This window comes from Parus major, chromosome 3, assembly GCF_001522545.3.
Source record: "Parus major isolate Abel chromosome 3, Parus_major1.1, whole genome shotgun sequence".
Taxonomy (NCBI): domain Eukaryota; kingdom Metazoa; phylum Chordata; class Aves; order Passeriformes; family Paridae; genus Parus; species Parus major.
Genome location: NC_031770.1, coordinates 63,956,188 through 63,968,448, shown reverse-complemented (window position 1 = coordinate 63,968,448; position 12,261 = coordinate 63,956,188). Strand labels below are relative to the sequence as shown.

Genomic DNA, 12,261 nt, shown 5'->3' with positions numbered 1-12,261 from the left:
AGGGAATTACAAGACAGCTTTATTCCAAACCTTGGGAAGAAAATGGAGCACAACCTCCTTGACTCTATTTCCAGGAATATAAAGGACAAAAACACCTCTGCAAATGGCAAGGAAAATTTCCCAAAGGCAAAATGTGCCATATCGACCTCGTTACTTATGATGAAGCCACTGGCTCTGTGGATGAGGGCAGTGCAGCAGACACAATTTCCCTGACTTTCTGAGCAGACTTTTTGACAATCCTGCCTTAGCACTAAGCAGTCAAAAAGTTATGGACAAGACTCATGAAAAAGTGGCTGGTTTGACACTCTCAAGACAGCAGTAAACAGGCCAAAGTCTAACTAGCAGCTAGCTATGACTGGCGTGTCTCCAGGGTTAAATTGATCAAAAGAGCAAGCATACACAGTCACCAACTTCACATGTAAGCCAAACTCCAGCAATCAAGAAAGTGGGCAAGAGGGCTCCCACCTGAATGACCCCATGAGCTGACAACCAATTCTTGAAACCAAATAAAACCAAATGCAAAAATCTTATGCCTAAGTATCTAATGGGAACTTACAGGCTAAAAAAAACAGCTTTGGAACAGATGTCCTGGTGGTCCTGGTGAAACAACTGGCTGAACACAAACAACCAAGGCATCCTTGCAATGATGAAGGCAAACTGTAGAGTGGGTTGTGTTAGCATGAGTGCATGCTTGTGATGGGAAGCACCTTGTGACATTCCTGATGTGTCAAATTGAAGCCCTGTTCCTGGTTTTCAGCTCTCCTGCAACAATTAGATTTTTTGGATGGAGAATACAATGACCTATGAAAAGAGGTAGATGAAGCTTTGGACTACAAAAGAGGGGCTTCTTAATGACTTAGGGGGTACCCATGGAGAAAGGTAGCCAAGATCATCTCAGTGGGGCACAATAAAAGGAGTAAAGGCAGTGTCATCAGCTGCAGCAAGAGAAACTGTATCTGGATACCATAATAATTCAAAAATCCTACAATAAGGATCTTCAGATACTGGAATACATTTGTCCAGAGGGGCTGCATAATCTCCCTCTGCAGAAATTTTCTACACTTGAGTGCATAAGACTGAGCAACTCAATTTTATTTTGAAGTCAGCTGTGCTATATGCAAGAGATCAGGCCTCCAGAGGTCCAAAGTCTGAATCTCTCTCCTCAACAACAAAGTTCTATGGTAAGCAGGAGGTTGGGAAAAAGAACAAATAGGACTACAGTGTGCATAAATGCAGACCAACTGCGTGTCCATAACACCCACAGATGATAAGGCTGCATATGAAAACTGTTTCCATGAAGTCTGAAAACTTTCTCTGAGAACATCTAATTTCTGCAATATTTAGATTTACATAATAAAAAAATAACTTGAGAAAAGCTGATTATTGAAACACAAGGATTTCTTTGCTTCATCCTAATGTTCTGGACTTTATTTGTAGCATATGTATAATTAATTATATTTTCAATTTAGGTGATGGTTTGTAAAACAAAACAAACCTTATGCCTTTAACTTTTTTCAAGGTGTGATTTCAGACCACACCTTGGTCTGAAACACCATACCACACAAGGTGTTTTTTCAGAGCTTGTCCCCAACAAACTTCATTCTCAGCTACAGACAACAGACCAATTGCACAACATATTTCACTCTTATGTAAAACACACATGTGGACAGAGATATGAACACATATCTATCAATACGTGTTTGTTTTTTTTTAATTGTTTTAATTTATCTTTTTTTTAAGAAACTGCATGAAGACATATAGGCTTTTCTTCAGAAAGATCATTTCTTTGAAGTGCCCTTCCTAATCTGTGACATCACTTCAGCCCTTGACAACATCACACACCTTTCTATTTCAGTCAGTTCAGGTTCAGTGCCACGCTTACTCTAGAGATTTACAGAATAAGATATAAAAATATCAGTGAATTTGCAGTTTGTCTTTACCTGGCATAGCTTTTCCCATGGTGATTCTTCAGACGATCTCACCAGAACAAAGAAAGCATCATGAAGTTTTGAAGTAGTATAACGTTTTAAATAAGTGACATGTAAGTAACTCTTCTACTTTCTAAATGGTAATTAGGTTTTTTGTTGTATGATGTGGGTGCGAGACAGAAATCCATCACTGCAAATGATTAACATCTATTTCTCTTCTTTAAGCTTTAAAGAATTTAGTATTATTACCTAGGTCCAACACAGAATTTAAAGTGCAATTCTTGAAATCACAGATGGGTGGAGAACTACAACCACAGTAGCAAGCAACAGATTTCCTCACAGGCAGCAGTATGGGCAGAGCTTTATCAGCAGTGCCACCATTCACTGCACCAACAGATGTCAGTGCTCAAAGGCAGTGAGGAAAGTGACAGCAGAGTTAAAGACTGGGTCTGCATCTGCATGTGTCTGTCACTGAATAGTAAAATTTCTATCTCCTTAAGCACTACACTTTGAAAGCAAAATGGTTTTTCTTAGTTTAATATTCTTTTACACTAGCTACTTCCTATTTCCGTGGAAGAAAGCAGACCTTGAACAAAAGAAATTTCAAAAGGCAGAGGTTTATATTAAGCAGAGAACTAAGTGAAAAGTATCTGCATAAAAGTATGCAGATACTTTAAAAAAAAAAAAAGTCTCACAGTGGTCTGAATACTAATTAAAGAAGCAAGCCACACTGATCTAATGTAATTTTATTGTAATGTTTTAAAGGCTGATACTGACTTTTAATAAATAATCGAAAAAGAGGGTTTATGTTGCCAAGCAATACAATCACACCTACACAAGTGAGATGATGCAAAATTCTGGGAAGAAAGAAAGTATGATACTTTCTACTTTATTCATATGAAAAAATACATAATACTACCTCTACCCTAAATGCCAGCATTATGTATCTTCACATGAGTAGTGCAAAGCTGCATAGTTTTCCATTAAAACTACAACTTCTGTTTCTACCCAGTACCAGAGAAAGAAGCTGATTCTTCTAAAAGCATTTCTGAGATGCACAAAGTCTTATAACAGCCAGATGTTCCACAGTCATCAGCTCATTCATTGCACAGAATCATTTCGGTCCTTTGCACAGTATCATGTACCATCTCTTCTGATTTTCACCTATTTTTCTTTTCTTTTCTGATTAGAGATTTGCCCTGAAAAGAAAGGGCCCAAGTTTCATGTAAGTCAGAGTCCACTTATTTTATTCCTAAAACAAGTTGAAAACCAAGGTTTTAATACAGCTTCCAAGAAAGAGTAGGAAGACAAATGAAAATAGATTTTACACTTGTAGTTACCCTTGCCTAAGTGACTGCATATCTCAGTGCTCCCACAAGGACTGTGAATGTTCAACTCTAACAGTTATAAGAATGTAACAGCAGGTTATGTGCTCATCCAATCTGTTTGAAAAGCTTTTAAAATCAGAGGCATCAAAATGAGCAATACCTGTATCTTCATAAACACTAGCTATAAAATCCAACCAGCTTACCGTGGAGAGTTATAGCAAGTTGTCATATTACTTCATGCAAGCCTTTCTTGGTTACAACAGAGTTCAAACTGAAAATTTCAAGATGCAAGAAAGGCAAACTAGGAGTTTTACTATCCTACATGCCTTCCTTCATAGCAACACTGGAGCACAGCACTCAAGTGCTGCTCCAAAAGCTTACAAAGCTAGTGACCTAAACACAGAACATGAGTCTAAGGTTTAACCTCCCCCTGCAATAAAACAACGCATTTAACAGTGGTTTAGTGGTAAAGCAAAGCTGCTCACGTGCAGTCATGATTCACACTCCAAAACTCATCTTTAAACTGACCCTAATGAACTGATATGCCCATGCTGGAGACCTGAAGCACAGCTGGGAGTGAGGACAGCCTTCACCCCGCACAGCAACAGCCCTGGTTTAGCAGGGAACAGCGAAACAGGAACCAGGTATCCCAGTTCTGCTCTGAAACCAGCACACTGTGCAGCCCTGTGCGAGTCAACAGACTGCTCTCAGCCCTAGAAAACCCAACTGCTTCCCCTCATCAGCAAAGCCTTCTGGACTCTGCAGGCAGGGCTGCCGAGCACTGCGATACAACTGTGGCTTGACCACAGGTCTGTAAAAGGTTTCATTTAGTCCGGTTTGGGGAAGCATGCGCTTCATTACTCATCAATTACATTTTCGTAACAGACTTACAGACACGCTTAAAAAGAGTCATGGGAAGCAGAAAAACAGAAGGTGATGCTCAGAAGTGTGCACACACTCTTTATATCACATGCTTAAAAAAGCCCAGACAACTCGGTGAAAAAAAACAAACCAACAAGAAGCAAACTGAAAAATGTTGTGGATAAAGAAGATTTTCACACAAAAGGAACCTGTATATTGAGCATCTGGTACATTGCCCGTATTGCTTAATTTACAGTCCCTCATCCTCCCCATCTCCCCAGTTATTTTCCTCACTTTTAAAATGACAGTTCTATAAATAACTTCAAAAGAGACCACAAAATCCTTCAAAACTGAATGTCTAAACCAGACTTTACACAGAGACACATCTGAATAACTGAGTTTGTTACCAAAAAGACACACAACCAGAGTGTTTCATCATCTCTGTACCACCTCAGCTGGCAATTTATTGCCAGAGTAAGTGCTGCACTGTTGAGACAGAGCAAACACTGAATCAAAGCCACTTTCCTGAAGCATTACTCTTACTGTGCCAAATGAGTTAGGAAGACAAATTTGTTACTTGCAAATAAAGGAAATGCTTATCAAGATCTTATCTTAGAGATGAAAATCGCAGAAATTTCCTCTTTTGCTGGCTTCCCAAGCTAGCAAAAAACACACCAGCCTAACCAAACAGGAAGTTAACACACTCAGCAATCCTTAGAGCAGCCTGTTTCAGAAAACTTTAAGGGAAGGTCTGTTCATCCGACAGTTACACAGGTCCTTCTGCAAGGAGATTAATTATTTTCCACAAGAAGAAATCTCCTATCTCTCCATGACTCCCTTTTCATAAATCCTGTACTTTCATTAACATTCAAAGAAGGTGTCAGAGCCTGGATGTCTATCACTCTTACTTGTTCCCTGAATGAGATAAGACTTTTTTTGGTCTTAACAGTAGATTTTAATAAACAGGTAGAATTTTTTCTGCTTCAGTTTGCCTGCAGCACAGAACTACAGCCTTAAGCAATTATACTCACTAACATTATGATTTACTCTCTTTCTTTATATTAGTTGGCTGCCATACTAGCATTACATACAAAATCATCACCATGAAAATATAACTTTTGCCGAAGCAAAGGAGATATTCCAGCTTAAGCTTTAACTCATGTCTTTACATCACCTTATTTAGTTCTCATGAAAAGAGTCCTGTGTGTCTGGAATTTACATTCTGCCTCTACAGAAAGATAAAGAATTAATCATGTGCTTGTTTTTTGGTTGTTTTTTGTTGTTGTTTGTTTGTTTTGTGAAAGCCAGATGTTTTCCACCGAACATTTAAAGCCTTTTCATTTTCCTCACAATTCTGAGTATCTGGTTATAAAGGACATTCAGTTAGTTTTGATAAATTTATCTGTTGAAAATATAGACCAAGCCTGAAGATAGGAAAAATAAATACTCTTCTTAGCACACAGAAAACAGGTGCAAGGCTGTAAAAACATGAACTAATAATTTGGAACACACCCTATTCCAATCCGATATGTACACAGTCACACAGTGAAACACCCCCCTCCAAATCATTATCAAAGTTCAAATACAAGATCATTTGACTGAAGGGAGGCTATGAACTTCTCATAAAAAAACAAAACAAAAACCAACCAAACAAAACAACCCAAAGGTGAAACAACTCACCTGAAACAATGTCCTTCCCTAAAAAAACCCTAGGGGGTCTTGGCAGGAAGAACATTAATTTGGCAAATATATACCCTACATCATATTTTGGGGACATAAAGATACCTCAGACTATTCTCCTCTACTTTCTTCTCTTCCCAAATGTCATGGCTTAGTGGAGGTCCACTGCATCCACTGTGCTCAGGCCTCCACTAAACCACTCCAGCTCTGTACCCACAAACCCAACAAAAGCAGGGGTAGCCAGCAAGTTGGGCTGGCTCTCCATAGGTTCTGCTGAGTGCCAAATACAACATGATACTTAATAAAGTCACTGAATCATACTCAGGAACACAGCTGAAACTTCTCTGCATCCTGTAGTGCCATTAACCCTAAGCAAGCACTTTAACTTGTTTTGTGACATTTTGGATATCATAAGGCAACCCTGGCCACCTCCAGCTTACCATCATCATATGTGATTCCCATCTTTAGGTATTTTATTCACCTCCTCAGTGGCTTTTAAAAAAAACATTAAAAAAACCAAACAAAAAACTATAAACCACCACAACAAGCAGTATTTATCAGGAAGGAAAGTACTATGAAACATTCAAAAAGAAATAGCAAATACAGAAATTCTGAAGACTACAAGTAAATAAACAAAGCTTTGGGTGAGAAAAAAAAACCAAGAATAACTTTAAACTTCAACAAACTTAATAACAACTATAAGATGCCAGCATTAAGGTCACAAGATACTTCATGAAAACGTCTTTTGAAATGCATTAATTGCATCATCAGCATGTTGGCAGGAATCACCATGTTGCTGACTCATTATATGTCAGCTCTTTTCCTTTCACTGAATCATGTTCTTAACGAAATGTACCATCAGGGAATGTGTTTTTTTCTGTTTGAAACCCAAACCACCCAATACTTACACTGCTGCATTTTAACTGTTCCCTCTCCTATTAAGGTCCTCACAACCTTCCTCTCAGTAAAAGCACTCTGAATTTTGGTCTACAGCAGGCTGGGGCTTCTGTAATTCCTGCTTCAGTATTTTCTTTCTCCTTTGCTGTTAAGAGGGGTTGGGAAGTACATCTCCTGAAGGGAAACACTTCATTCTGCTAAAGAGGGTTATTACAGTAGATAAAACCTTTGCTCTGCAAAAGTCTCATTGCAGAGATTTGATGTTAATGGAGGACTTAGGCAAGAAGATCAGACACCAGCTGCTAAGACACGGCTACTCAGATTTCATACCTTTCATCCACCTGTTCCCCCACCACAGCTTGACCTAGCACCAAGTCAACCCTTTCATTAACACCTCTGACTCACCAACCTGACAGGAAGTCTAACAGAAACCCATAGTTTGTTTTTTTTTTGCTGCTGACTTACTGAGCTGAAACAGCTTATGGAGGGATGCAGTGGAAATCACAGAAAGTAGATAGTGGGAGAGGCAGTCAAAAGTGGTATGAAGAGAATTCTCCTCTTCCAATAGCAAGTATTAGTGACCTCACCTTGTTGTGTAAACACCCTCATAAGGAAACAAAACTCCATCCAGCCAGGCACTGGACCTTCCTGAGCAGCGGCACCAGGATACCAGGTAGAAGGAAAACAACTGGTAGAAGCATGCAGGAAGACACAAGGGGCCAATCGCCCTTCTACAGCAGTGACTGACCATCCATAATTTTGCCATCACTCCTTGTTAGTGAAGAGACACAATTATGTCAAATAATTTCATATTCATATTCAAAGCATATATTGGATCTCTGATTAGTGCTTTATTTCCATGCTCACAAGCTTTCTTTCCTCAAGATATTGCTGAACATCCCTGTAACATTACTGGGACTTCCAACTAAACTGAATAAAAGCTACCATAGAAAATGAAAACCGAGGACTTAGGGAGCTTCAGAATTCACACTGCCAATACCCCCTCAATTCAGTTCTTTACAAAAAGATAGGTGCAGAGTCCATTTTGCTGACTTGCAACCACTGCCCTGTTGAGCTCATTGGACTGGTGCTCAAATTCCTCTCTGCGGGACTTGCTGCACGACTGCAACACCTGAGAGCTGCACAAGTATTTGGAGCACTGCATGACCATGCTCTTCAGATGTTGATTCCAGTTTACCAGGGAGGCTTTTATCCTGAAAACATGTCCAAACAGCTCTGATCAATAATGTGAAGAGTTTCCAAGCTAGTTACCTTGTACAAGAACAGCACAGCTGCATTAGTATGGTGCTCCACCAACATCAAGAGCTTGCTGTTCAGCAGGATTAATTAGTCTGGGCAGAGCACCACACTAATGTGATTATATAGCTTCTAGTACCTGAGCTAGCTCATTCATCGTTTCTATTCCTTTGCCCTGAAATAAAAAGAGCTTAGGTTTTGCTGTTTTCTTAACACCTAAATAACTCCAGCACCATTTTTTCTTGGAAGAGAGAGAAATGAGACTTGGAGAAGACTCAAAATCAGATTTTCCTAATTAAAATAATGCATCTCCTGCCTTCATAGCCTCTCTCCACTATTACTGTCCTCATCTAATCACTTATTTTGCTTGTATCAACTACCTACACACCTGCAAGTCTTCCCTTGACATCAGGAATAATGATGTCCAGACATAATCAACCATGTAACAACAACCAACAGTGACAAGAGCAGAGACTGGAAGACATGGCACTTGAGTGGAATGGAATCATCATTGCCTTCCACTCCTCCTTTTTTCCAGGTAGGGAAAGATACCACAGGAGGTACTTGCTCAAAAGAGGGACCACCCCTCAAAGCAATGAGGGGCAGAGCAAGAATACAAACCACAGCCTCCTGTCAGGACATAGAAACAGAGACCAGTGTGAGGCATTCCAGGGATCCAGACCTTGCCCCAGGTCGTGGGAGCACTGGAGGAACTGAGTGAAGAACCTAAGATCTGGCAAATGCAAGTGTGCTGGTATGCTTAAAATGTGCTTCATTGCTCGAGCCTCCCTGAGGCATCCTGCATGAGGACAGCGCTCAGGGCAGGCAACATCAGTCCATCCAGTAAAAAAACCAGCAGCCACAAGCCACTGACAGCAGTTGAACAGGAAGTACTGGGGAAAGCCCCACTGCTGGCAGTACTGCTCCTTCTTCCAAGTTTGACTGCAACACACCAACAGAAGAGAAACAGAGGACTATCACAGCACCCATTAGTGTCTCTGACCCACATCCCTTCCCTGCACACAGCCAGGCCCCTGAGGTGTAACACAGCAGGGCAGTTCCCACACACAGACCTTGAGAGCAAGCATATCATTCTGACAGAGAGAAAAGCAGTGACAGCAACAGGATCTCTACTTCTTCATGTTTCCACAAGTATTTTACTTGCTCAGTAAGCATCTAGCACTTCTTTTCCTTTTTGGTAATATTATGTTGGCTTAAGCAGTAAGAGACATTCAAGAACCTTTATATTTCCCTCTTGGTTTAAGTTTCACCCAGTTTTTTGGGTTTTTTTGTTTTTGTTTGGTTTTTTTGGTTGTTCTTTTTTTCTAATATAAAAGAGCAAGCTGTAGAAAACGTGGTTACAATTTCTAGAACAAAACTTGGCTAAGAAATGTTGTAAAGTCACACCATTTCATTGCTTTGTGATTGCAAATGATATTGTACTGGCTCAACTTCTAAACATGCATGTCAACTTAAAATTTAAAACAGTAAATGGACAAAACATCTCTAAGGTATCTCCCCTCTCAGCTTCATGTCAGCATAAAGCTGACAGGATGGAGCCCTTCCAGAACAAAAATGCAGAGAAGAACAACCTTATTTTTTGGCATTCTTTTCCTTTAAAGCAACTTGCTTCCTTCTGTAAAAAATATAAGAGTAGTTTCAAATTTGGGTTCTAGATATATGACATAAATCATTCAATGCAGACACAAACTCCAGGCTCTAAAGAGTATGAAAGCAGAAAGATTCTTTATGTTTGCATCTCCGGCATTCAAACACTGGGCACAAAGAGAAGAATTTAAGGGATAATACTGGTTTCTCTGCATTTACGGTAGAGTACAAAAGTTCATACTTTAAAAAAGATACAAATTAAAACTATTTAAAGTTTTAAAACTAAACTAAAAAGACTGCAGATTAGAAATCCATCTTGACACTAAGGTAACAATGTAAAAAAAGAAAACAAAAAAGGGGGACTAAAGCTTGCAAAAAGCCAAAGAGGAAAGCAACAAAAAAGTCCAACACATGAAACAATGTGAAGCTAGTAAGAGCAGAACAGAAACACTGTTTTATTATCAATGGAAAAAATGTATTCTTTAAAAAAGACAAAAATCAAACCAGATAAAGTACTGCAAAAATGCTAAAGTAAAGAACCGAGATGCTAATGTTACATAGCCATGATATAGGAGGAGAAGAAAGTCCCAGAAACAACACTTGGTATTCAGGACTTCAACTGAGGTATGAAGGAAAACAAAGGTCTGGAAACTAAGTGTAGTCTCTGTGTCAACTCCTATGCTTAAACAGCCAAAACTCCAGTTTGGAGGGGCTATTGTGAAACTGATACTCTGTGTGGAAGTGGAGGGAAAGATGGAAAGGAAAGAGAGGAAGAAATTGCAGAGATACTGGCCATTTGTTCGTATGCACACTTACACATGCATATCCACATGTAATAGAAGGTAACTCAGACTAGCTGGCACACAGAGGCATCAGCAAGACAGCAGTATATCTAAGTGTTATCTTCCTCCTCCTGTTTATTTACTTGTTGCAGTCTTCTGTATCACAGAATCGTGTACATCAGGTCTGGAGCCTCATTACTTCTAAATACTCCTACATGGCTATTTCACATAGCTGGAAAAAGAGTTTGCTGGTCTAACTTTCCATATGCCTCAGGGAGGCTGCATGACTAGACCAGAAGACAACATAGTCTCTGCACACTTCAAGATGTGGTCTGTACTGTGTACTCCTAAGAGTTTCTCCCTCCAAAATACCTTTGCATTGGCACATACTACTTATAACTTATAACTAGGCTACACAGTTTGCTGAAATAGTTAAAGTGACACAAGGACTCCAGAGCACAGAACACAGCTTGATATTTGTGAGAGTTTATAATCTGATGCTCCGTGTGATATCACAGCTCACTTTTCAGGGCACTCTGTACAAATACACTATAAAAACAAATCATTTTAAATAAGGCTAACCAGGTTTCACAAATACTGAAATTCTCTGTAGTAAGTCTCACGCCTATCTCATTTCCATCACCACAGAACATGAAATATATACTACTAATTAATTCATAAACCCTAATCTCTGCAGGCAGCTGAAATTGTCAGTTCGATAAATAAACCAGCCAGCACTGATGGGAAGTTGAACTGTATTATCAAGGAAATTATTCTTCTGTTAGAGGACCCCGTCAAGCTCTGCTCACGACAGCATTACCTAGACACAGTTTGGAGAATTTCTGTCAGGAAGGATTTAAACTGGTACCTGAACCAACCGAGCAGCAGGACCAAAAAAAAGGTGGTTGAAGGAAATTTGTCAAAGCACACACAGCTCTGACGCTTTACCACTGTAACCTAAATTGTCTGTATTTCGCCAAATGCCCTCAACTCTTTAGAGAGCTGGTATGGCTGAATAGTGAACCGCACGAACCCGAGACAGACCGCGACACCTCTGGAGCGATGCACCACACCTGCACCCCGCACTCGCCCGGCGCCGGACAGCCCTGAGCAGCTCCTCTGCCAAGAGTGTGGCACGGGCAGGGCGCCGTGCCCCGCTGGCTCCCGCACCCCCGGAGGCATCCGAGCTCCCCGATCGAGCCCGGGACGTCCCACGGGGAGCGCAGTTGGACTCCCGCCGCTCCTTCTCCCCGGCGTCGCTGTCCCCCAGCCCTCGGCGCCCCGCGAAGCGACCCGTACCCTGCCAAGCCTCGCCGGGCTTGGTTTCTACGCAGGTTTCGGTGTAACAGCTGAAGGAACCCGGCAACATCGGGAGGGAGGAAGGCGCAGCCGGCACGGAGCCGGCACGGAGCCGGCAGCGCGGGCTCGCAAGCGCGAATGCATCGCGGGCTGCGAGGATGCTACAGCGGGAGAAGCCGCCGACCCGCGCTGCGGCTACCGAGCGACAGCTGGCCAGAAAGACCCCCTTCCCGCAGGGAGAAGGCGGCAAGAAGCGTCAGGGATCCACCAACACCGCCGCCAGACCCGGCAGCGACCTGTTGCCCCGCGCGGGAGTGTCGAGGCGCATCCCCCGGAGCAGGACCGACAGTCGCCACCACCCACCTCTTTGATTTTCTCCCTCTTCTGCCGGACCTCGGGGTCGGCGGGCTCCTGCCCCACGGCACCGACGGGCTGACGGAAGAGGCGCTGGGGCAGCCCGGGGGCGCCCGCCTCCTTCCTGCCGCGGGCGTCCTGCAGAAGTTTCTCCTTGTCCTGGCGGATATCTCTGCGGATCTCCTCGGGCAGCTTCTGCAGCGTCTCCTTGGCCTCCCGCAGAGCCCGCTCGTGGTCCGCGCGGATCCGCTCCAGGCTGCCCGCCCC

General features: G+C 41.9%; 1 protein-coding gene across 1 annotated transcript in view; it reads right to left on the bottom strand.

Annotated features, from left to right (window-relative positions):
• MAN1A1 (mannosidase alpha class 1A member 1) overlaps positions 1–6,261 on the bottom strand; it is a 135,332-nt gene extending 129,071 nt beyond the window's left edge. The window contains exon 1 of the mRNA XM_033512824.1: positions 6,238–6,261. Within this exon, the coding sequence (XP_033368715.1) occupies positions 6,238–6,246 (9 nt within the window). The 5' untranslated portion in view covers positions 6,247–6,261. The remainder of the gene's footprint in view (positions 1–6,237) is intronic.
• Positions 6,262–12,261: the final 6,000 nt, after the last annotated feature.